Source organism: Bos mutus, chromosome 3 (assembly GCF_027580195.1).
Source record: "Bos mutus isolate GX-2022 chromosome 3, NWIPB_WYAK_1.1, whole genome shotgun sequence".
In the NCBI taxonomy this organism is placed as follows: domain Eukaryota; kingdom Metazoa; phylum Chordata; class Mammalia; order Artiodactyla; family Bovidae; genus Bos; species Bos mutus.
The window spans coordinates 105,874,669-105,898,275 of record NC_091619.1 but is presented as its reverse complement, the minus strand read 5'-3'; the positions used below and the strand labels follow the sequence as shown (position 1 = coordinate 105,898,275).

Here is a 23,607-nt window from a genome sequence, read left to right as displayed (position 1 = left end):
TAAAGAAAGCTGAGCGCTGAAGAATTGATGTTTTTGAATTGTGGTGTTGGAGAAGACTCTTGCAAGTCCTTTGAACTGCAAGGAGATCCAACCAGTCCCTCCTAAAGGAGATCAGTCCTGGGTGTTCATTGGAAGGACTGATGTTGAGGCTGAAACTCCAATACTTTGGCCACCTCATGTGAAGAGCTGACTCATTGGAAAAGACCCTGATGCTGGCAAAGATTGAAGGCAGGAGGAAAAGGGGAAAACAGAGGATGAGGTGGTTGGATGGCATCATCGACTCGATGGACATGGGTTTGGGTGGACTCCGGTTGTTGGTGATGGACAGGGAGGCCTGGCGTGCTGTGGTTCATGGGGTCACAAAGAGCCAGACACGACTGAGCGACTGAACTGAACTGAACTGAATTGTATCTATGTTGCTGCAAATGGCATTATTTCATCCTTTCTATGGCTTGGTAGTAGTCCATTGCCTATATACACCACATCTTCTTTATCCTTTCATCTGTTGATGGAAATTTAGTTCGCTTGACTATTATAGGTTTTGACTATTAGAAATAGTGTTGCTGTGAACACTGGGGTGCATGTATCTTTTTGAGTCAGAGTTTTCTTCAGATATATGCCTAGAAGTGGGATTGCAGAATCATATTATAATTCTTTTTTAGTTTTTTTTAAAAACCTCCACACTGTTTTCCATAGTGTCACCAACAGTGTAGGAGGGTTCCCTTTTCTCCACACCTTCTCCAGCATCTGGATAGCATTCCTTCTTGCTAAGCAATCACATGGGGCTTTGATCTGGATTATATAAACTGTCAGCAATACATCATTTAGTGTACAGGTCTAACTCTGCCTTGATTTCTAATGGGTGAAACAGTTCTCAGAGATTTCTGAGAGGCTCTTCCCAGCTTCTAGTCCTCAAATTCTGCTCAAATAAAATTTTCCATTTCTGTCTTAGATCACCTGGTTAACTTTTCAGCAACACTACCATGAATTCTCTCGAATGCAGTTTCTCGGGCTCCCAAACTACCCACATTTCCCAGTCTTGCTCCTCCTCTTCCTGGGTTTCCTAAAATTCACTTACTCGTGAAACAAGAATCCAGTGCCGACTACTATGCCAAGCTCTGTTTTAGATACTGTAGATATAGTTGCTCATGAAACAAATTTACTGTCTTCATGGACCAGAGAAGGAGGCAGACATAAACAAAACTTTTTCTGAATAAGTGAAATAATGAATAATGCAGAGTTCGGACTTAACGTTGAGTGGAAAACTTATCATTGTCTACAGAATATTACACCAAAGTATTCACTCCACAAGCAACACTGGGAACTGAGTGGCAGACCCTGTTCTTCAAGCCCTTGGGTTCTTAAACAGTGAATGTGACCCAGTGTCTGCCCTCTGCAGCTCGGAGTCCCGAAGGAACTTCCAGCAAGTGTTCAGTGTTAATTTTGTTCGGCCCTGCAAAAGTGCTTTATGGTAGCCATCTCATTTAGGCCTCACTGCTGAAGCTGAAACTCCAATACTTTGGCCACCTCATGCGAAGAGTTGACTCATTGGGAAAGACCCTGATGCTGGGAGGGATTGGGGGCAGGAGGAGAAGGGGACGACAGAGGATGAGATGGTTGGATGGCATCACCGACTCGATGGACATGAGTTTGAGTGAACTCCGGGAGTTAGTGATGGACAGGGAGGCCTGGCGTGCTGTGATTCATGGGGTCGCAAAGAGTCGGACATGACTGAGCGACTGAACTGAACTGAACTGAACTGAACTCTAGGAGGTTGTCCAAGGACAGAGTGCTTGGGATAGCTGGGTCGGGAACAGGCAGGGTGGACAAGAGTTCTGGCAAGGAGACAGTCGTGATCTTTGGACTAAGGCCCGGTCCGTGTGACCTTGTGCAAGTCACGGTCTCCCTCGTTCTCGCAGGCTCTCGCCAGGGTCTGTAGTGTTTTCTCTGGGGTTTTCCCGACGCTCCTTTAACTCGGGATTCATATTCTGCCTGGGGTGTTTGAGAAAAAGTCCGAGGGACGCGGGATCTGGGGTTAAAGAAGGAAGATCTCTGAGATAGGCAGAGAAGGTGAAGTCAGTTAAGAGGGTACAGCGGGGAAGGAGGTCACTGGACAGAACTATGACAGACACTGCTTTCTTCCCCACCTTGCCCTCTGCTCCCACGCCCTCCAGCGCCATCGCCCAGACCTTCTCTTGGGCTGCGGAAGGAGAGCGGCCCTTTTTCCGCAGCGGGTTCCTCCATCGCTGCCCCGGGCTGAAAGGCGACAAATCCTCCGCGAGCCGTCCGCTTGACTCAGACCCCGGGTCCTTGGCCAGGGATCTCTCAGCTCGGCCACTCTCGGTCTGGGTCCCCGTCCCCTCCCCCCGCGGCTCGCGACCGCTTGGTCTGCGCCGCCTGCATTCTCTGTGTGCGGGGCCCGCCCGCACTGCGGGGGAGAGGCGGGGAGCCGCCCACGCCGCTCTCGGCGTCGCCGTCTCCCTGGGACGCGCGCCGGCTGCGCGACGCGCGGGAGCCGGGCGGGCAGCCATGGCGCGGCGCGCGCGGAGGTAGCCCGGCGGGACGCGGGGAGCGCGGGGGCCGCCATGGCCCGGCGGCGGCGCCGCGCCTGCATCGCGCTGTTCTTGGTGCTGCTCTTCGCCTTCGGCACCCTCATGGGCCTCCGCACGCTCAAGGCTCCGGACGGACTCCCGGCGCTGGGCCCGGGCCTGGAGCTGGCGCCCTTTGAGCGACACCCGGAGGGGGCCCCCGCGCCGGCCGCCCGGGCCCCGGCCGCCCCCGCCGCTCCGCCGCCGCCGCCGCCCCGCACCGCGGGCCCGGGCAGCTCCCCAGGGCCGGCCCCAGCAGAGGCCGAACCCGCCCCGGGGCAGAGTCTGCGCGTCTACTCGGACCTGCACGCCTTCTACTACTCGTGGTACGGGAGTCCCGGGCGCGAAGGCCACTACATTCACTGGGACCACGTCATGGTGCCGCACTGGGACCCCAAGATCTCGGCCAGCTACCCCCGCGGGCGCCACAGCCCTCCTGATGACTTGGGCTCCAGCTTCTACCCGGAACTGGGGCCCTACAGCTCCCGGGACCCCGACGTGCTACGGGAGCACATGACCCAGCTGAAGGAAGCCGCCATCGGTGAGCTCCCCCCTCCCCCATCGCTCGGGCCCCCAGCCTCGCCCTTCTTCGTTCCCACACCCCAACTTCCACTGCTCCTATCGCCGGGCCTTTGGTCCCCCTCACTCAGCCTGGCTTCTTACCCCTTCTCTTCCAGAACTCTAATTCCATGCTCACCAAGAGGCACCGCCCCCATCTCTTGAATTCCGACCCCTCCACCTCTACCGTCTGACAACCCCCCGCCCTCACTTCCTAATTCCAGGGCCCTTTCCGAGGGCGGAGCTGCTGGGAGGGTCGGTGGAAGGCGTTTGCACCAGGGCTGTCCCAGGGACAGTGAGGAGAGGAGGGCAGTCTTCATGTCTGTTGGGCTTCTAGGTTTGGGTAAGTGAGCCCTGGGTACTCTGGCCCGGAAGGAGTCTGGAGATCAAAGCAGTAGCACCTGGGATGGCCTCTGCTTTCACACCAGGGACAGGGTAGAGCCTCAGCCCTTCCTACTTTTTCTGGCAGCAGAAAGGAAAGTTTGCACATGTTGTATGACAGACCCTGTTCTATTTGCAGTAAGGGGCCTGGGGGCTTTTTCATCAGATACTCTGCTTGGATAGAAGTCCATCTGTAGGCAGGCTGGGGTGGGGAAGCTGACATTTCAGATTTTGTCACTGAATTCTGCTGGATTTTACAGTACATTTCAATTTCTCTGGAACCGGTTAATGAGTGTGGAGGAGAGGGGGAACTGAATGCCAGAGACAATGGTGGGATGTATTCACAAATAGCACAGAGGCTGTCCCTCAGGACAGACAGAGGGTTGACAGTTGAGACAAATGTTATTTCCACAAGAAGGGTAAGATGACCTCTACTCAGGGCTCTTCTCCCTCAGAGATACTCCTCTCCTCCAGAGATAGGGCTGTGGATTCCTATCTTCCAGGTGGATGAGGCATTGTCCACCCATTCCCCTTTGTTTAACTACTTGCTAACGCAGGCCAGAGGCTGGCTGGGCTCTAAGGCTCCTTCCTGGCCTGGAACATTAGGGCTCCTGCAGCCATGGAGCTTCAGCACCGCAGGCGTGGACAGCTCCAGGGCTCAGGCTCAGGGCTCTGATCTGCAAGAAAAGAACCTGGCAGGAGCATCAATCAAGATTTCATTCAGAAACCATTTGGCAGTTGGAGATGGTTTGTGAGGGAGCACATCTCTGTTGTGAGGCATTGTGTGTCTCTGAAGTATCCTCTGTGTTGTGTCTCAGGCGTCCTTGTCCTGTCCTGGTACCCACCTGGCATGGCTGATGATAACGGGGAACCTTCAGATGACCTGGTGCCTGCCATTCTGGACACCGCCCATCAGTACAACATCCAGGTGAGTCTCCAGGAAGAGGTCAAATGCTCTCTAGCCCATGCTGGAGATGTCCCTTCCTCCACCACAGGGATGGCGCCTCTTGGCCTTAGTCCAGGTACACATATACATAGTAAATGTGATGCTGGGAGATAGGGATCTAATAAATACTGCCTGTGTCACTCTTTATTTTTTGAATTCTGGAAAAAATACTTTGGGGAAAATAAATAGAGGATAAATGGGAGACTAAATAAATATCACTTGGAAGAGAAGAGAAAGGCAAGGGAGAAAGGGAAAGATATACTCAATTGAATGCAGAGTTCCAGAGAATAGCAAAAAGAGATAAGAAAGCCTTCTTAAATGAACAATGCAAAGAAATAGAGGAAAATGATAGAATGGGAAAGACTAGAGATCTCTTCAAGAAAACTGGAGATATCAAGGGAAGATTTCATGCAAGGATGGGCATGATAAAGGACAGAAATGGTAAGGACCTAACAGAAGCAGAGGAGATTAAAAAAGGTGGCAAGAATACACAGAAAAACTATGAAAAAGTCTTAATGACTCAGATATTCACCATGATGTGGTCACTCACAGAGAGCCAGACAGCCTGGAGGGTAAAGTCAAGTGGGCCTTAGGAAGCATTACTACGAACAAAGCTAGTGGAGGTGATGGAATTCCAGCTGAGCTATTTCAGATCCTAAAAGACAATGGTGTCAAAGTGCTGCACTCAAAATGCCAGCAAATTTGGAAAACTCAGCAGTGGCCACAAGACTGGAAAAAGTCAGTTTTCTTTCCAATCCCAGAGAAGAGCAATACCAAAAAAATGTTCAAACTACCATACAATTATGCTCATTTCACAACTGAAGTGACTTAGCAGCAGCAGCAGCACATGCTAGCAAGGTACTTCTCAAAATACTTCAAGTTAGGCTTCAGCAGTACATGAACCGAGAACTTCCAGATGTGCAAGCTGGATTTAGAAAAGGCAGAGGAACCAGAGGTCAAATTGCCAACATTCATTGGATCATGGAGAAAGCAAGGGAATTCCACAAAAACATCTACTTCTGTTTCATTGACTATGCGGAAGCCTTTGACTGTGTGGATCACAACAAACTGGAAAATTCTTAAAGAGATGGGAATACCAGACCACCTTACCTGTCACCTTGAGAAACCTGTATGCAGATCAAGAAGCAACAGTTAGAAGCATACATGGAACAATGGACTGGTTCAAAATTGGGAAAGGAGTACATCAAGGCTGTATATTGTCATCCTGCTTATTTAACTTCATGCAGAGTGCATCATGTGAAATGCTGGGCTGGGTGAGTCACAAGCTGGAATCTTTTGCCGGGAGAAAGATCAACAACCTCAGATGTATATACAGATGTATATACAGATGATATCACTCTAATGGCAGAAAGTGAAGAAGAACTAAAGAGCCTCTGATGAGAGTGAGAGAAGAGTGAAAAGCTGGCTTAAACTTCAACATCCAAAAACTAAGATCATGGCATCTGATCCCATCACTTTATGACAAATAAAAGGGGAAAAAGTGAAAACAGTGATGGATTTTATTTTCTAGGGCTCCAAAATCACTGCAGATGGTGACTGCAGCCATGAAATTAAAAGATGCTCGCTCCTTGGAAGAAAAGCCATGACAAACCTCGACAGAATATTAAAAAGCAGAGACATTATTTTGCTGACAAAGTTCTGGATGGTCAAAGCTATGATTTTTCCCATAGTCATGTACAGATGTGAGTGTCGGACCATAAAGAGGGCTAAGTGCCAAAGAATTGATGCTTTCAAACTGTGGTGTTGGAAAAGACTCTTGAGAGACCCTCAGACTGCAAGACCAAGCCAGATCAAACTTCTTTCCGCAGTTTCAGACAGCTAGTGCTGATCACTGGGAGCTGGCACATTAAGTTGAAATCTATTAGCTTGCAATAGCCCATCAGAATGATTCCTAAGGCTCTGCTGTGGGAGGTGGAGAAACTTCTCACTTCTCTTTTTTGGGCCTGAAGGGCAGTGATTGCTTTTATTTCCATTATGCCCACCACTGCCAGGTCTCTCCTGAACGCTGCCTCTTCCTCAGGCCACAGCTGGAGCACAGGCTTTGTAGGTTTTGCCCCTGGACAGACACTCACCTGACCAATGTCTCTTGTGTCTGTGGCAGGTGGCCTTCCACATCCAACCCTACAAGGGCCGAGATGACATCACTCTGCATGACAACATCAAGTACATTATTGACACGTAAGGCTCCAAGGCTTGGATTTTGGTGGGGATCAAAATGGGGGCAGGGATAGGTTTGGAGGTGTAGGTCAAGAGACAAAAGGGCAGAATGCCTGTGTCCCCAGCGTCTAAAAAGAGTGAAACAGTACTGGGCTTGGAGACAGCAAGCTGGGATTGCATTCTGGTTCTGTGGTCTCCATATTGTGATCAGAAGCAAGCCTCTTAACCTTTGAGCCTTGTGAGAGTTGTTTAGTCACTAAGTCATGTTTGACTCTTTTGTAACCCCATGGATCACAGCCTGCCAGGCTCCTGTCCATGGGATTCTTCAGGCAGGAATATTGGAGGGTTGCCATTTCCTTTTCCAGGGGATCTTCCTGACCCAGGGATTGAAACTGCATCTCTTGCATTGGCAGGCGAGTTCTTTACCATGGAGCCACCAGGGAAGCCCTTTGTGAGAGTTACATAAGCTAATATATGTGAAAAGTGGCTTGTAAATGGCTTGCATCTATCATTCATTCATTCATTAAAAAAATATTTATCAAGTCCCTTCCAGTGTCCAGGCACTGTCCTAAGTCCCAGTTGTTTAGCAAATGTGTAGGGCTAGCAGAGTTTACAACGTAGTGTGTGTGTGGGGTACAGTGGAGCAGACAGTAGTTATAGACAACAAAACAAATAGTGATCCATACTATGAAAAAGTAATAACAGAATAAAGCAGAGTAATGTGTTAAGAATGTGCTCAAGAAATGGCTTTAGAATGAGTGTTCAAGTGAGCTTCTCTAAGACATGTGAGCCAGCACTTAAATGAGGAGTCAGCTGTGCAGAGATCTGGGACAGACAGAAAACACCATGAAGAGGGCTGTCAGATGCAAAGGGCATCCGATGGGACAACTCTTGACAGCAGCCAGTATAACTGGAATGTAGAGGTAGATGGGGTCATAGCAGGAATGGAGGTGGGCAGGGCACATCAAGTGGGTGGGGCTTTGCTGGTCTCGGTAAGGAGCAGTGAGATCTGATTCACACTTTAAAAAGATACTGGATTAAGCACAGCCAAAAAATGAATAAATAAGAGGCTGGATTATAGGGAGATGGAAGTAGGAGCCTGGAGACCAGTTAGGTGGCTGTCAGTATAGTCCAGATGGAAGATGGTGGAGCAGGGATAAGTGGTTGTAATTTGTTGTGTTAATCACTCAGACTCTTGGCAACCCCCATGGACTGTAGCCCGCCAGGCTCCTCTGTCCACAGAATTCTCCAGGCAAGAATACAGGAGTGGGTTGCCATTCCCTTCTCCAGGGGATCTTCCCAACCCAGGGATCAAACCTGGGTTTCCCACATTGCAGGCAGATTCTTTACCGTCTGAGCCACCAGGGAAGTCCTGGGACAGGGAAGTGAGGCTTCAATAGAGGAATGACAAAGCTGGGGGGAGAGAACTGGGTTCTTGCTTAGAGGCATGATGAGTCCAACTGTGGAGTCCAGCTGGATCCAAAATTGTGCTTGGGATCAGGAAAGGTCTCATTGCATGGCCAGTCCTCTGGGTGTGTGGGCTTCTTTCCTCTTAGGCTGCTGGCTCAGCCTTTTCTTCTTCCTGCTCCTCAGGTATGGCTCCCATGGTGCATTTTACCGCTACAAGAACAGCATGGGTAAGAGCCTCCCGCTCTTTTATATCTACGACTCCTACCTGACGTCCCCTGAGGCCTGGGCCCACCTCCTGACACCAAACGGGCCCCACTCAATCCGCAACACCCCCTATGACGGGGTCTTCATAGCGCTGCTGGTGGAGGAGGGCCACACCCATGACATCCTGGCTGCTGGATTCGACGGCATGTACACCTACTTTGCCTCCAACGGTTTCTCCTTCGGCTCCTCCCATCAGAACTGGAAAGCTGTGAAGAACTTTTGCGATGCCAACAACCTCATGTTCATTCCCAGCGTGGGGCCTGGCTACATTGACACCAGCATCAGGCCTTGGAACAACCACAATACGCGGAACAGGGTCAATGGCAAGTACTACGAGACAGCCCTGCAGGCAGCCCTGACTGTGAGGCCTGAGATTGTCTCTATCACCTCTTTCAATGAGTGGCACGAGGGCACCCAGATTGAGAAGGCCATTCCCAAGAAGACGCCGACTCGGCTGTATTTGGACTACCTGCCTCATCAGCCCAGCCTGTACCTGGAGCTGACGCGCCGCTGGGCGGAGCACTTCATCAAAGAAAAGGAGCAGTGGCTGATGTGAGGTGCCTCGGAGCCAGGGCGGGAGGTGCTGAATCCCAGCCTCTCTGGAAGATGGCACCACAGGGGGCTCGGCTGAGGTTATAGGCACTTGCTCCCGAGTCAGCAGCTAGGTGCTTCTGGGCCCGTCAAGTCAGGGCCCATGGGGAACAGAGCTAGTTCCTCAGGCAGGTGGGTGTCCTGCAGGGACAGGAAAACTAGGGGGTGTTCCAGAGTGGGAACCCCAGGGGCTGGCAGGGGACTGCACTTAGCCCCAGGCAGCTCCACGTCGTCAGTCAGAACACTTTAAACAATTCCTTCTAGCTTGGAACTCAGCTGGTTGGTGTTGTGGAGTCACCAAGTCACTGCTCACAGAAGGGTGTCAGGGCTCTGGGCCAGCATGCACCTGCTCTTCTGCCAGCCTGTGTCCTCCCCAGGCCTCCCTCCCACATCGGCTGTCTTCCCCAAGTTAAGAAACCATACTTAAGACTTTATAAAAGGGAACATTCTCGGTTTAAGCTCTTCCCAGTAGATTCCCAGACCTGATCATCAGGATATAATCCTGAGCATTCACACATTTATTCAACACACCCTCGGCGAGCACCTTACCACGTGCCAGGTGCTGGGGGAAAACCTGACCAGGAATGGTTCCTGTCTTCCTAAACTTACAGGAGCCAGCTTTCCTTTTTCCTTCTTTGGTGTGGCCTTGTAGCTAGTGCCTGAGCACAGCTATGAGTTTTTCCTTTTATCAGCTTTGCCCGCTGCTGGGAGTTCACTTCATTTTCCTCGAAGAAAACACCTCTGTGCTGCAGAGCTTTCACTTTCCTAGATGATTATTTAGCTCCAGGAGAGGACTAGGACACTCCCCATCCCCATTAGCTGCCTGAATTGAATGAGGCCCACTCACTAGAGCCGTTTTCAGTGCTACTGTGATTTGTATTAAATATGACGTGTTGTTCCTATTCTCCAGCCAGGTTTCCTTTTGCTCCTTCAGGTCAACAAACTCTGACCCCTCAGTCAGATTCTGTGATGAACTGCCAAGTGGGATGGGCTGGCTACCACATTAACACAATGGAAAAGCCGAGTTTGCTTAAGAAATTAGTAGTTTCAACAAGACTTTTAGAGGGAATATTTAGCAAACCAAGGCTTATTTACAAACTAATATGCTAATTGCAGGGATCCTCAAAGCAGGCCCTGGGACACCCTCTTGTCAAGATTCTTAAGATCTACTTGAAAACATACATTCGAAACCACTGTATTGAGTTTATGGGCTTAAGACTGAATCCTAATTCTGAGAACTGGGATGTGAGGGGGGAGGGGAGGAAGTGGGCCCTACTGGTCACCACAAGGACTCCCCAGTACCTGTTTAGTAACAGGTACTAAACCCCACCAATGGATGGGGCAGGCTTGGTCACTTTGCTGTGATTCAGTTGGGGAAAGAAACCAAGGCAGGCAGGGACAGGTGAAAAGGGCTGGATGGTGACCTGGAGTAATTTACAAGGGAGTGACAATGAGGCTTCATCTCACACATACACATTTTTAAAGACACTACGGTCAGACCAGGGGGAAGGGGCAATAATTCTCACACACTGCTGATGGTAATGCAACTTGATTGAGTTCTTTTGAAGGCTAACCTGTATCAAGAGCCATAAAAATGTCCATATACTTGGACCCAGTAATCCTACACCAAGGAAATAATTCAAAAGAAGAAAAATAAAACATTTACAAAGATGTTTAATAGCATTCTTTTCTATTAACGAAAAAACAAAGTTCAAATGCCCAACAATAATTATGTTTAATACTTTATATATATATATATATAAATGCTGCAGAGTGGACACTGGATTTAAATAAAGGTATTACAGGTATAAATCATAATTTGTATTATGAATAAATAAGAAAAAAGTGGCTAAAAAAAAGATTTTCCAACATTCTTTAATAATTTGGACACCCCTCCCCAACCGAGCTTACTTCCCATCATTAGACCGAAATGATGACTCTGCCAGGCAATTACAGCACAGAACCAGCCCTGGTCCAGAGGAAGCAGTGTTTGGCCTATGGCTCCACAGGTTTTATCCTAATCTGGTTCCAGCTTCAGAAGCACAAAGTGCCTTTGGTCTCCTGAGACTCTTAAAGAAGCATCAACTGATGCACTAGCTGATTTGGACCTTAAATGCCACTACCCCCCAGAGAAGAGGCTCTCATTAGATTGCAAACTGGTTATTTTTCAAAAATCAAAGGAAGAAGAAACCTGTTATCTGAACCAGGCCAAACTAGGAATGGACTTAAAATTTCTATTCACCTTTTAGCTAATATAGGAAATTATAGATACTCCCAAACCAGGTGTGAGGCTTAACCAGCAGCTTCTGAGTTCTGGTCTATACAGTTCAGAAAGAAACTCTGCCTTAAAAGGTCAGACTACTAACACTGTAGCCCTAGCAGCCTCTGCAAATGAGGCCTTGCCAACCACCAGCAGTCGGACACATAGTGTCCAGCACCAGCCCTTGGGCCTTCCCTCCTCCAGAGTGTCACCAGCAGGATCCATGTGAGGGGAGCAGCCCATACTCCCGGAGGATGGCTGAAGTACTTTCAAGGGCACTGGGGAGGAAATGGAGGACAAGTTAGGGTGTGACTTCTTAAAGCCCCGAGCCCACCAGAGTCTGGACATCAGGGACCTCTAAACTCTTTGTAATATGCTCTGTTCATCAAACCCGTGATGGACCCTTTGAATCCTGAAAAAGCCAGAAAACACTAGCAAACTTAGTTCCACTCCACCCACCAGCTCTCCAAACTTCCCACCCCACTCAGGGCAAGATAGGAGGGGCAACTTTTTTTTTTCCCTCCTGGTCAAGGCACTTTTGTAAATTGCATTTCACAACCCCCGCTCAAATCCTACCCCTGTGCCACAGGAAAAAAAAAGAGACTCACCAACCAGGACGAATGATGCCAAACTTTCCAGGCACAGACAAGTCAACCACAGTTGAGCCTAGTCGACACTCTGGGCTCTGGCCGTCCCCAATTGGTCCCCCATCAATGATCAGGGACAAGTGAGGCCACAGGTCCTGGAATTCCTGAGAAGAGGGAGAGGCATCTGCAATGTCACACACGCACAAGGCATATATGCAGAGGCCACACAGCTCTAAAGCAGCAGGCATCTTCCTCTAAGCAGGGGAAGGAAACTCAGGGTCAGCTGTAACAAAGACACTGCATTTGTACCCAGGATACCACATCCTATGAGGTTTGGAGCTCCCCCACGTTAGCACCCCAAGGAACACCTATTGAGAGCTTAAAGACAATCTTGCTATGGCAAGAGGAAATTCCACACACTGCTTCAGTTTGGGAGAGAGGAGTAAAATGACTGAAGACCTCAGTGGGAATCCAAAGCTGTAGGCTCTACCCTTGACTTTCCACCAAACTCTGTGTGACTGTATGCAAGTTATTTTATCCAGGGCTATAAAAGGGCTAGACTGGATGGTCACTAAAGGTCCCTCCAGTCCTACCACTCTAATCCTGAATCTCAGCAGAACTCTGGATCAGGGTAGCAAAGAGAAAACAGGTGGACTCAGCAAGTGCATGCCATTGGCACTCAATCCCTGGGCTGTGGAAAGGAGTTTCCCTTCAGAGCTGTGGACTGAATTGTTAAATGACCTAGCTTGTAGCAGAGCTAAGAGAACAGAAAAAGGAGTTCCTGGGATAAGTGACTTAACTTTTCAGTCTTCTGCTGAGGCGGGGAGCGGGGGAGAGAAAAAAACATACTTATTATGTCTCTTATTGTTAAAAAGACACTACTGGAAAAAAAAATCAATTCTCCCCCTTGATTCTCCAACTTTAAAACTTTTCTGAGGTTATTCTGGATTTCTCCCACCTCTGCCAAATGGGCACACTTCCTACTATTAACCCAAAAGGGTGGCTTTCCTGCCAGGCAATTCCAGTGAACCATCATCATCCGCCCCCGGCCCCGCCATGCCCTGTTCAGAGGAAACTGTGGCCTGGCTGATGTTTCTGCAGGGAGGACTGGGTTTACTCTCACCTCAACATTCAGAGAGCTGGACTGGGAGCTGAGGTTGGCACTGGTGAGAGCGAGTGGCCCCCCAAACATCTGGGCCAAGTCCTGCATGAAGGCGTGGTCAGGAATCCGGATGCCTACAAGCTATGAGGCAAGGAGAAAGGGGTCATAAAAAGGTTGGAAGGGGTGGGGAATGGGCCTGGCATGGATCCTAGCGAAAGCCAATGGCAGGACACAAGAGAAAATCTGACTCACAGGAGTGAAAGGATTCAGGTCCTTGTTGAGCTCCTCTGAGCGTTCCATCACCAGGGTCACTGGTCCTGGCAACAGGTCCTTCAGGAGCCCCTCAGGTACTCTCACGTGGCAGTACCTGGGAAACAAGGGGGCGCAAATCCAACCAAATGAAAGGCACTGCTGATCCTATTCCAGAACCTAGGAAGATCTAGGAAAGGTGACCTGAGGAACTACAGTGGGATCCGCCTGTCTCCCCTTTCACCCCCAAGAGCTTGAGCAGAAAGCAGGGCTCCAGAGGAGCACCCCAGGCTTGGATCCCACAGGTCTCTAGTCTGGGAGACTACAACAGCTGCACCGCTACCGCGCTCCGAGTTTTATTTTCTACAAAGTACTCCCTCTGTTAATTTAAGCTACCGTGCTCCCCCTTTTTTCTTAAGCCGTAGGAGTACCCCCACCCCAGTATCACAAAAAACGCCAGGACAATAGGGCCTCCGCCTGCCTCTTTCCGGAGAAGGCAATGGCACCCCACTCCAGTACTCTTGCCTGGAAAATCCCATGGACGGAGGAACCTGGTAGGCTGCAGTCCATGGGGTCACTAAGAGTCGGACACGACTGAGCGACTTCACTTTCACTTTTCACTTTCATGCATTGGAGAAGGAAATGGCAACCCACTCCAGTGTTCTTGCCTGGAGAATCCCAGGGACGGGGGAGCCTGGTGGGCTGCCGTCTATGGGGTCGCACAGAGTCGGACACGACTGAAGCGACTTAGCAGCAGCAGCAGCAGCAGCTGCCTCTTTCAGCGCCGAGTCCTCGATCACGTTCAAGGCCTGGCAGGCGCTAAGTGCTCCATACACATTTCCAGTTCCGGATTCCTGGGTGAGCCTGGACAAGCCCCTCCCGCTCTCTGCGCCTCAGTCTCCCAAGCCTGTCACCGGAAACCCCTCCCGCGGTGCCGCCCCCAGCGGGGCCGGGTCGGGGCGGCCTCACCTGTAGACGTCGGCCACGCGGCCCAGGCATACGGCCAGCGGCTTGGTCTCGCTGCGGCCCTTGACACGGTACACGGCGCCCAGTGCTTCCGAGCAGCTCGCCGAGCAGGCCAGGCCGTACAGCGTATCGGTGGGGACGGCCACCACGGCGCCTGCGCGCAGCTCGGCCACGGCGGCCCGGAGCGCCTCGGTCCAGCCGCCGCGCTCCGGGTTTGCGGCCCGCCCGGCCCCGCTCCCCGGGAGCCGCAACAGCCGGGCCCCCGGCGTCGGGCTTGGTGAGCGAAGGAGGCGCCCGCTCCGGGCTGAGCCCGCCGGTCCCTCGCTCAACCCCATGCTGGCAGCCACCACGGCCCTCAGCCCCCTGCACGGACGTGCCGGAGACATCCGCCCAGGCCCGCTTCCGGGAGGAAGTGACGCGTCCAGTCATCTTCCGGTCCAGGAGGCTCGGCCCCACCTCCGCGCCGGGCAACTTAAAGGGACCGCGACCCCCAAGAGGATTGAAGGAGACCGGTGGGGACGGGGCGGGGCGCTGCTTTGCAGAGTCCTAGCGCAGCGCTGGGGGCCGGGGGGTGGGGGCGGCCGAAAGGGGGGCGGTGGTCGGGCCGCGCAGGCGGAGATGGAATGGGGCCCGGGCTCAGACTGGTCACGGGGGTGAGAGGGGGCCCGTCGGGGCGGGGGGAAGGGGTTCTGACCCGGCGCAAGCGCCGGCCCTGACCGTCTGTCTCGCTCTCTCCCGGGCAGGGAGGCTGCCGGCGTGGACCGTGGGAAGGCGGGGCTGGGGCTCGGCGGGAGGCCACCCCCGCAGCCGCCCCGGGATGAGCGCGCCCAGCAGCTGCTGGACGCCGTGGAGCAGCGGCAGAGGCAGCTCCTGGACACCATCGCCGCCTGCGAGGAGATGCTACGGCAGCTGGGCCGCCGGCGCCCGGAGCCGGCTGGTGGCGGGGTCAGTGCCCACCCCGGGCTGGGCCTGGGAGGTGGGGACTGCCCACTGGCCGCACTTGCTAAGCCCTGGCTTCCCCTGGAGGGTGGACGAGTGTCCCCACTGCTTAACCCCCTACTGCCTTTCATCTGGACGAGAGGCTTTGAAAAAGTTAAGTGCTATCCATATGCCAAACGGCCATCTCTTTCGGGGCCTAATCCAAGGCCTTTCCTCCCAACCTCACTTTTTCTTTTCTCTTTCCTTTTTTTCCCCCCTGTTCCAAGCAGAATGTCTCAGCCAAACCTGGAGCGCCCTCCCAGCCAGCTGTCTCCTCCAGAGGTGGCTTTCCAAAGGATGCTAGCGATGGAGCTGCGGAGCCTTGACCATCCCCGAGCCGGGCGCCCTATCTTCTCTCCCTCCCCGGGGCTGGTGGCTGGACTCTGAACAACTCCCTTTCAATAAAGGGGCCAGTCTTCACTGGCAATGGCTGGTATTTGGCTGTCAGCCTGGGGAGGCAGCTCTGCTAGCAGCTGGGTTCACTCCCACTTCATCCTGGCTGAAGGCAGTGCTGAGCTCTGAAATGTAGCTGACGAATGAATACCCAGTCTGATTACCCAGATTTGGGCAGACCAGCAGTGCTCGCCAGAATTATCTGGCCTGTTCTGGGGGATCCAGGTGGTGTTACATGTCCATTTCATGCTTTGGGGTCTCCTAGCCCCACAAAACACTTTTAGCAGAGCCTTTATTAAAAGGAATCCTGCAGACTCTCCTGGTGACCGACCTTTCCTTTCTGTCCCCTCTAAAAACTCTGATGCCTGGGGAGTGGGGAAGTGGTTGAAAACTGTCAGCCATGGGTAGGGTTGGGAAGAAATGCCACAGATACTACCAGATTTAAATAAGCATTTAATTAGGATTTCATTAGTATTTAATATTGCTTTTTTCAATTCCAAAAAGTTAAATTTTCACTTCTTAGCAGATATTTTAAAGTACAATATTAAGTTTATACAAAATGAGCAATTAAGCAAACACCATTATTTCACATTCTTCAAAAATACAAATTCATATTTATTCTTTTTTGGGTTTAGAGGTTTCTTCCTTTGGAAGTACTGAACCTGTAACGTTTTCATATCGCTCAGTGGAAGTCCGTTGTTCCCATGTTTCACAAATAAATTTGGTAGGCTTTTACATAATCCAAATAAAACTATTTGGGATTTTAAAAAACTTTCAACCAAGACCTCTGGCCAATGACTAGTGTGTGTCAAAAAAAGAAGGTTGTTGTGGGTCCTGCCTCTCCTGGCCAGAAAATCTGAGCCAGAGATTCAGCAAAACCCTGTTTCCAGCCACCTTCCCCAAACAGGAACTAGGAGTTTACAGGGAAAAACAACAGCCACCTTGAATTCCGACCTCCCACCCCCATATTCTCCAAAACACAACAAAGGATGTAGACTGTTGAGTCACACAGCGCCCTGGGGAGGCCTGAGGACACAGGGGAAAAGGGCAAGATGGGCCTCTTGGGCCTGGCACCACTATGAGGATAACAAGGATATTGCAGAAAACACCCCTGGGTTTGGTGAAGAAAAGATTTTATGAAAAATTTCCCCGTAAGAAAAAGAGTAGAAACTGCATTGAGCTGAGAAAGTGACATGACATCACCCAATTTGGGGCCCAGCAAGCACACCACCAAAAGGGCAGTGTGTGGTTTTAAACTTTGCTTCCAGTAAAAAAAGCTTGTACTATGTACACAATGACATAAAGATCCAGTTTAATTTGCATTTTTTCAGTGCAGACTGAGAAGCCCTCTCTTCAACAGGAGTAACAGAAATGCCCAACAGTGATCATCAGCTTCCCCAAAAGGTTTCAGAAGAAACATGGGACCCCTTCTCTTGCCTCCCAACACATGCAAGAGAAAAGAGGCTAAACTGACGACCAATCAGAAATATGCTTAATTCAGTTTTGTTGCCTCTCCCCTCCCCAATATTTAGGAATGGTCAATTTCTGATCTATCTCATAGCAGAACTATTTGCATATGATCTATGGAAATCTTTCTGCTTTGGCTGAAATATGTTTTAAAACTTCTCTATTCGTTGTAGCCTGAAAACTGAAGATAAAATGGGAGGGGAGAGGAGTGAGAGGGAAGGAAGAAAGTTCATAAAGCAGATTATTAACAGCTTTGTTTACTGGATTCAATGAAGGCTGGAGGCTTTTGCTTAAAGAGCCGACAGGATGGCTAGGGTGGTGACCCCCACCACCTTCCCCAAACATATTTCTGATTGGTGGTGTAGAAATACTGTAAACTCATTAGCAATATTGTTGCAGTTCCACAATCAATGATTTCAGTGACTCTGGAGAAGTCTTTAGGATTAAGGACAATAGACCTGATTACAAATGTAAAAGTCTAGAAAGTGCCAGGTGTCTACCTAGGAACAACCGGTTTCTTCCTTTCAGGCATCACTGTGTAACGGTGAAGGGGGAAAGATGGCAAACGGCCAAGCAAAAGTGATGAAAAAGGGCCTCAACAGTCAGCAGAAGAAACAGGACCCGCAGCAGTTCTTCAGAGAGCCTGAGGGGGTGCCCTTGGGCACACAGGGAAGGCTTGCATAGATTGAGCAGTTGCTGAGAATGCATAATAGTGTTTCCCTATGGACAGCCTCATAGCACAGGGCTGATAGAGTGGAAAACGCGGCCAGGCCAGGGTCACATGGGACAACGACCGTCAAGCTACACATATTGCACCAAGGTAAGTGCTTTTCTTGTCACACCTCAATTTAACTTTTTTTCTGAGCAAAAAATAAAACTTTGTGGAAAGTATATATATGTATATATATACACACACAAAAGAAATTGCAGCAATTGAGTTAAAGATAAAATAACCTAAAGTGCTTTTTTTTAAAAATTATTTCTTTAATATACCAATATGAGGTTCTGCAAACCCGTCCCTTTGGACACATTCAGCATTATACAAAATCTCTCAGAAAAACCCACCCGCCCATTATCCCCATTAGTCTGCTGCCTTGACCCTGAAAGTAAAACTCTCCAGTCTATTAACTCTCCAGAGATGGTGAAAAGAAGTCCCTTTCTTCTACCCAGAGCAGTCTTCACACCTGAAGGCCCCTCCTGGGCTTTGTACCATGATCTCCTTCTAAAGGGGGGATGGGGTGGGGTGGGGTGGGATTCAGTGAGTGACACCAGTTCCTGTCATCAAACTACTGATGCCCCCGAGAGGTTGGCCAAACTGCCAGGAAAGGTAAGGCCACTTTCCCTCAATGCCTCCCTCACCTACCTGGGAAGGGCCAAATTCACTAAGGCAATTTGGTGGTGCCAGCCAAAGTTTGCGGCCACCTGCCAAGCCCACAAATCCCCAAATTCCCCAGGCTGACTAGCACCCTATAAAGGGGCAGTCTAACTGGAGATGCCAGTGGGAGCAGAAAGTCTCAGTCTATGGGGGGTTTGATTAAGGTTACCGTGGGAAGAAAAAAGGCGTGATTTTACCTGCTGGAAGTCTGCACACCTTCCCTAGCTTCACCCTAGAATCGTTCCTGGGTTTGAAAACCACTCTTCATGAAGGCTCTTTGTGGCTCCATTTTCAGTGGCCCTCTCTTCTCCAAGGCCCTTGGCACTAGAGACCAGGCTGATAGAAGCGGGTAGGTAGGGTGGGGAAGAGTGCGAGAAGAGGAAGGAAATGAGACTGTCTACCCTGTGGAGTAAACCTGCTCTTCACAACCACTCACTAGCATTTTAAGCATATCCCTGATGTTTTCAAAAGCCCCCCTGTAATCAGTCGCCCTCAAAAGGCAGATACTTCAACTAGAAAAATCTGTCAGCCTAAAACTCTGCTTCTTCACCACCCTCAACCTTAGGAGAGCAGAAAAGTCACTGACCCAAGCAGACCCAACACAAGCACAGCAGTGGGGAAGCAATATTTCAACCATGGGCACTTCCGACGGCCTTCACCGGGCTCCTGTTTTCCACCTCAGCTCCCAGGAGCCACATCTCAGGTGAGCCTAGGGTGCGCGCATGGGGAGGTGTCTTGGGACCCCACTGTGCTGCTGTCTCTCAGAAGGTGTAGAGAAAACAGCCAGGGACCTACCGCAAAGCTTCCCACAAGCTCAAGGCTGAGCGACAGCCAAGGACAACCCATACTCAGCAGCTGTTTTCCAGGGAGACGAACCCACTGTGGTAACAGAAGGTTCCTCCTGCCTTATCAACTTCTGCTGAGGTCAGTGGTCACCCAGAACCCACCAGTTTTTTGGACAGGAGAATGCAAAGGGTCAAAAAAGAAACGGATTCTCCTGACTAGACCCCAGGAGTGAGAAACCACTAGCTGCTTGTAGTAAACCCCACTTCTCTCCATGGCAGTCACATTTACCACCTCTGCCCTCTCATCCGAATCTGTCCCTGAACATCCTGTTAAAAGCAGGGCCCCTGGCTCCCAGGTAAATGATTACTCTAGATACTGTCTTGGCTGGCCCTGAGTAATGGTGCAGGGAACAGGAGAGTGACAAATGCAGATCTCGTCACCTTAGGGAGTGAAACAGGAAGGCGAAATCACGGCTGCTTTCTGCCCAACGTCGCTGACTCAATAGGGCAGCCCTGTGTGTGGCACCCTACTGCTTGCTCAAGGCAGGGACGAGGCCCTTGGGAGGCAGAGGCCTCGTTAGACCTTGGGCCATACCTAGTTTCTGAGTTCAGTGAGTGTGGGGAGCACTCGTGACTACATTAATATAGCCAGTTAAGAGAAACTTTCCATTTTAGTGTGGATTGTATTTTATGTTTTAAGAGGCAATGACTGACTCGGAGCCAAAGGCAGAGAGATGGATATAATTCTATACACAAATAAAAAAATTTTTTTCCCTATAACACAACTTAATGAAACATTCCAAATGAGATAACTTATTGCAACATTTCAGGCTTTTTGGTGGAAGGGGAATTTTTTGTTTTACCCTGAGTAGAAGATCATCGCTTTGTGTTTTTTTTTTTTTCTTTTTTCTGTTTAGAAATCATATGACTAAGCTGAGCAAGTCACATCCTTCTTTGCACTGTACTAGGCTGTATGCAAAATCCAGAGCGGTGAGAGGCAGAGATGGGGGGGGGGCAACCAAAAGCCTGGCTGGAACCCAAGACCAGGATACCTGGACTGCCGATGACATGCCAACCGAACATCACTCCCATCAAGCCGCACCTTCTCCTGATCAGCAAAATGCAGCTCTTCTGCTCCGAGGAAGAAGATACCATTCAAGGAAGGCAGACCACCAGCCAGCAACTGGCCATAAACCACATGTCCACTCTAGGACAAAACAGGGATGATCCCCAAGAAAAATTCATTACTGTGATCTTCAAGCCCTGGCAACCAGCAGAGAGAGAAGCGAGAACCCAGAGCAAACAGTATGATCACGTTGATAGAGCCTGCTCCGCACAGGTGTCAGGGACAGACAGAGAGCAGTCAACAACTTGCTAGGGCTCCGGAGGAAGCAGACAGTCCCCACAGCCTCGGCCCAGGATTTTGGATGCCCGTTTGTGATGCTGCTGGCTGCAGGGTGACATCAGCCATAGTCACCCTCAGCTCCACCATCACCAAGCACAGACCACAAAACCGCCTCGCCCGATCCCTGTCCAGCTCACGGCTGTCTGACCTGCCTTTGCCACATGCCTCTTGGATGGAGTGAGGGTCTGGCCTTGCAAGCAAGCTTCAGCCTCAAAAGACTCACAGGGCATCGCAACATCCAACACACTGAACTCCACTGCCCAACTACAAAGACCCCAGTGCAAGAGATGGGCAGCATCAGATTGATGGAAACCACACCCTTTCATTTAGAATTTTTATGCATACGAGTAACCTTAATTTCCAAGTTCACATGACAATAAGCAAAAGTGACATACAGTGCAGCCAAACAGTTCATTTATAACTTAGCCTTTTTTTGTGTTTTTGTTTTGTTTTTTCCAAAGATCAGTTCATTAAAAATGGATGCTCCTGGGATTCGAATAAAGAAAATACGTCTGAAAGGTGAGGATTACAAACAGTAGATTTCTTCATCCTTCAAATTGCTGACCCCCACGATGTTACGCATCACACACCTCCTGCTTCCTGCTCGGCCTGTTCCAGGAGGGGAGCACATGCGGGCCTTTCACTTGGAGAAACTGCTGGTCAGGCCCATCTCTTCCTCTTCCTGCAGTAGTGCTTCAATGGGAATCAGATTGGAAGTGGTGTCCAGGCTCTGGAGGGACAGAAACTCTGACATATCTATGGCACGGAGTGGCTCTGTCTGCGGGTCTGAAGGAGTCACCGCCTGTCTGCTTTGCTCACAGGAGGAGGCGGCAGTGGAAGAGGATGACAGGGGGATCGGGGGTGGGGAGAAAGTCTGTGGTGGCAGCTTCAGGCTGGGCCCGTCAGGAGGCTGGGCGCTCAGCGTGGGAGGGGGCGGGGAAGGACAGCCCTTCCTCCTGCTGGCCGCCCGCTCCTTGGCAGAGTCCCGGCACGCGCACTGACACTGACAGGCCTCCTCTTGTTTGATGATGATCACAGGAACACTGAGGCCAATCTGCTGTACAGCGCTCCCTGCGAGAGAGGCGAGAGAGACTGCTCTTCAAGTAGCCGCAGGGCAAGGGCAAGGGCAAGAGGACAGGAGGGTGTGAGACTAGCTGAGCACCGCGGAGGCAGAACGATGGGAAGGGTTGGATGCCACGCTCCAGGTTTTGTTCTGCTTTAAATTGGACCGCGTTCTTCCTCAAAAAGCCTCTGACACTCCCCATCCCCTCCAAGACAGAAAAGCCACACATCTAAATGCACCCTATTCTCCTAGCTTCATCTCTGGCCGCTCTCCCAGGCACCCACCATGCCAGCCACAGTGGACGCCTCTCTGCACGTTCTTCAAAGCTCTGGGCTCAACAGCTCGTCCTTCTGCCTCAATTCTTCTGGAGAACTTAACTCATCTCTGAGTTCATTCCCCTCCTCTCCCAATGCCTCCAGGCAGTGTTTGCAGCAGGCTTATACCTCAGGGCTGGCCCGAGGGCACTGTCGTGTGCAGAGGGCACAGTACCATTTAGCCCTGCCTGCCCCAGAGGCTCTGACCTCCTTTAGGACGTTCTGCTCATCTTTGCAGCCATGGTCTCTGACACATTTGTGCACACATTCCTCCTCTTTTTCCTATGTCTGTTGTGCACAAGCACACTCTGAACTTAGACAGGCTTTGTGTGTCTCAAAAGAGCTAGAGACCACGGGGCAAGAGAACAGGTTGGGGGCAAGGCCTGTCTGAGAACGAATGCTTTGGCGTTGCCACAAACTCACTGATGCCTTTGGGGGACTCGTTTCATCTTTCAGAGCCTAAGTTTTCTAATGTATAAAAGAAAGAGTTTGAGGAAAAGGACCCTTTAGCTTTATAGGAGTTTCTGACCCAGATGCTATTTCTTCATTACTGTAATTAGAAAAGAGTCCAGTGAATTAATAACTTCTCTCTTTAGCATTAACTGTGATTCAGACTTTGTTCTGGCTATATTAAAGGCTACATGTAAAAGGGAAAGAACAATTACTAGTTAAAGAATGTTAAATGTGGTATTTATGCTATAAGTGCAGTAACTTTCAATAGCTTTAAGAATATGAAATACTCTAACAGAAAGATAATACATAATAAATGTAATTTAAAAGAAATTAAAATGTAATTTAAAAGAAATTAAAATCCAGGGCAAAGCAAGATTAACTAACTGTGCCTCAGGGGGCCCAGAGAGTTGACTTCCATTTACAGCTAACACAGAATTACGTACCTGTGCTACTGGCCACTGGTACTGCAGTGGTAAAAAACACCTTCTCAACTTTAGATGCTTGCTGCTGGGGGGAAAAAAAAATCACATTTATGGCTACTCAAATATGATAGATCCCCAAGGACATGACACCTCCCCACTTGTAACAGTCATCCATGAGGACAGAAAACCCTCAGTGTTCAGGATTTTTGCACTGAGCGATGTTTTGTTTGTGCTCTGACATGAGGTCACCACACTGCTGGACATTCAGTGCTAACAATGTAGCCGTCTTTGTCCCCTACTCCTTGGCTGTCTCCCAGCTGCTTAATCCAGTAGGTTCTATGTGTACAAAGGCTCCTCCAAGGTTGCTTTTCTCAAGTGGACGGTCTTCTCAGGGGGAGCCTGAGGGCTAGTTTCCCCTCTAAGTTCTCTACTCCCTGCTGACTCCCGAAGTTCTTTTTACCCCTTGAGGACTAAGCTGCATGCTAAGGACAGGCCAAGACTTCCTCTCATAGGCAGAAGACCTATGAAGGCCCTAGGCAGTATGGTGTAAGCTGCACAGGATGGTGCTCAAGGGTGAGCCCTGGACTTAGCCTCACCAGGATTCAAGTTCAAGCTTGGTCCCTTATTAGTTTTTGATGTCAGGAAAGTAATTTAACCTCTTAGTCTTGGTTTCCTCACCTGTAAAAACTGGGATGACAACCCAAAGACTCTCCCAAAGGCCCCAAAAGGATGAAATGAGATGATGCATATGAAGCCTGGGGCATACCATGGGGATTCAGCAAATACTAGCTGTACATATGATTACTAAGTAGGACCATCAAGTTGTGCCCAGAAACCACCCCTCACTTTAGTACACTTCCTATTCAACTGGC

General features: G+C 50.2%; 4 protein-coding genes across 5 annotated transcripts in view; 2 read left to right on the top strand and 2 right to left on the bottom strand.

Annotated features, from left to right (window-relative positions):
• Positions 1–2,411: 2,411 nt before the first annotated feature.
• MANEAL (mannosidase endo-alpha like) lies at positions 2,412–10,394 on the top strand. The gene is made up of 4 exons (XM_070368396.1): positions 2,412–3,129; positions 4,346–4,455; positions 6,596–6,672; positions 8,245–10,394. Exons 1-4 carry the CDS (start codon positions 2,586–2,588, stop codon positions 8,879–8,881), a joined length of 1,368 nt encoding a protein of 455 aa, XP_070224497.1. The 5' UTR covers positions 2,412–2,585; the 3' UTR covers positions 8,882–10,394.
• Positions 10,395–10,574: 180 nt separating this feature from the next.
• Positions 10,575–14,503, bottom strand: YRDC (yrdC N6-threonylcarbamoyltransferase domain containing). Its single transcript, XM_005893244.3, has 5 exons — positions 14,084–14,503; positions 13,118–13,232; positions 12,887–13,006; positions 11,785–11,927; positions 10,575–11,454 (listed from the first exon to the last, which is right to left on the bottom strand). The coding sequence occupies exons 1-5, from the start codon at positions 14,464–14,466 to the stop codon at positions 11,385–11,387; spliced, it is 831 nt and encodes a 276-aa protein (XP_005893306.3). The 5' UTR covers positions 14,467–14,503; the 3' UTR covers positions 10,575–11,384.
• Positions 14,504–14,631: 128 nt separating this feature from the next.
• On the top strand, positions 14,632–15,765 carry C3H1orf122 (chromosome 3 C1orf122 homolog). Its single transcript, XM_070368397.1, has 3 exons — positions 14,632–14,733; positions 14,824–15,025; positions 15,289–15,765. The coding sequence occupies exons 1-3, from the start codon at positions 14,699–14,701 to the stop codon at positions 15,382–15,384; spliced, it is 333 nt and encodes a 110-aa protein (XP_070224498.1). The 5' UTR covers positions 14,632–14,698; the 3' UTR covers positions 15,385–15,765.
• Positions 15,766–20,880: 5,115 nt separating this feature from the next.
• The window catches only part of MTF1 (metal regulatory transcription factor 1), a 39,586-nt gene continuing 36,859 nt past the window's right edge, over positions 20,881–23,607 (bottom strand). The window contains exons 10-11 of one of the 2 annotated variants that reach the window (XM_005893242.2): positions 22,757–22,820; positions 20,881–21,554 (exon numbers count right to left, since the gene is read on the bottom strand). In XM_005893242.2, the coding sequence (XP_005893304.1) occupies positions 21,124–21,554; positions 22,757–22,820 (495 nt within the window). In that variant the 3' untranslated portion in view covers positions 20,881–21,123. The remainder of the gene's footprint in view (positions 21,555–22,756; positions 22,821–23,607) is intronic. The other variant, XM_070368395.1, reaches the window with a different exon arrangement.

Excerpts from the sequence above, each read along its gene's own strand:
- MANEAL (XM_070368396.1), top strand. The coding sequence starts at position 2,586 with ATGGCCCGGCGGCGGCGCCGCGCCTGCATCGCGCTGTTCTTGGTGCTG. Across the intron at positions 3,130-4,345 it reads GCTGAAGGAAGCCGCCATCG|GCGTCCTTGTCCTGTCCTGG; the intron begins GTGAGCTCCCCC and ends GTTGTGTCTCAG. Across the intron at positions 6,673-8,244 it reads ATCAAGTACATTATTGACAC|GTATGGCTCCCATGGTGCAT; the intron begins GTAAGGCTCCAA and ends CCTGCTCCTCAG.
- YRDC (XM_005893244.3), bottom strand. The coding sequence starts at position 14,466 with ATGTCTCCGGCACGTCCGTGCAGGGGGCTGAGGGCCGTGGTGGCTGCC. Across the intron at positions 13,007-13,117 it reads ACCTGAATCCTTTCACTCCT|CTTGTAGGCATCCGGATTCC; the intron begins GTGAGTCAGATT and ends CTTGCCTCATAG. Across the intron at positions 11,455-11,784 it reads GGCATCATTCGTCCTGGTTG|TGCCCTTGAAAGTACTTCAG; the intron begins GTGAGTCTCTTT and ends TTTCCTCCCCAG.
- C3H1orf122 (XM_070368397.1), top strand. The coding sequence starts at position 14,699 with ATGGAATGGGGCCCGGGCTCAGACTGGTCACGGGG. Across the intron at positions 14,734-14,823 it reads GGCTCAGACTGGTCACGGGG|GGAGGCTGCCGGCGTGGACC; the intron begins GTGAGAGGGGGC and ends TCTCCCGGGCAG. Across the intron at positions 15,026-15,288 it reads CGGAGCCGGCTGGTGGCGGG|AATGTCTCAGCCAAACCTGG; the intron begins GTCAGTGCCCAC and ends TGTTCCAAGCAG.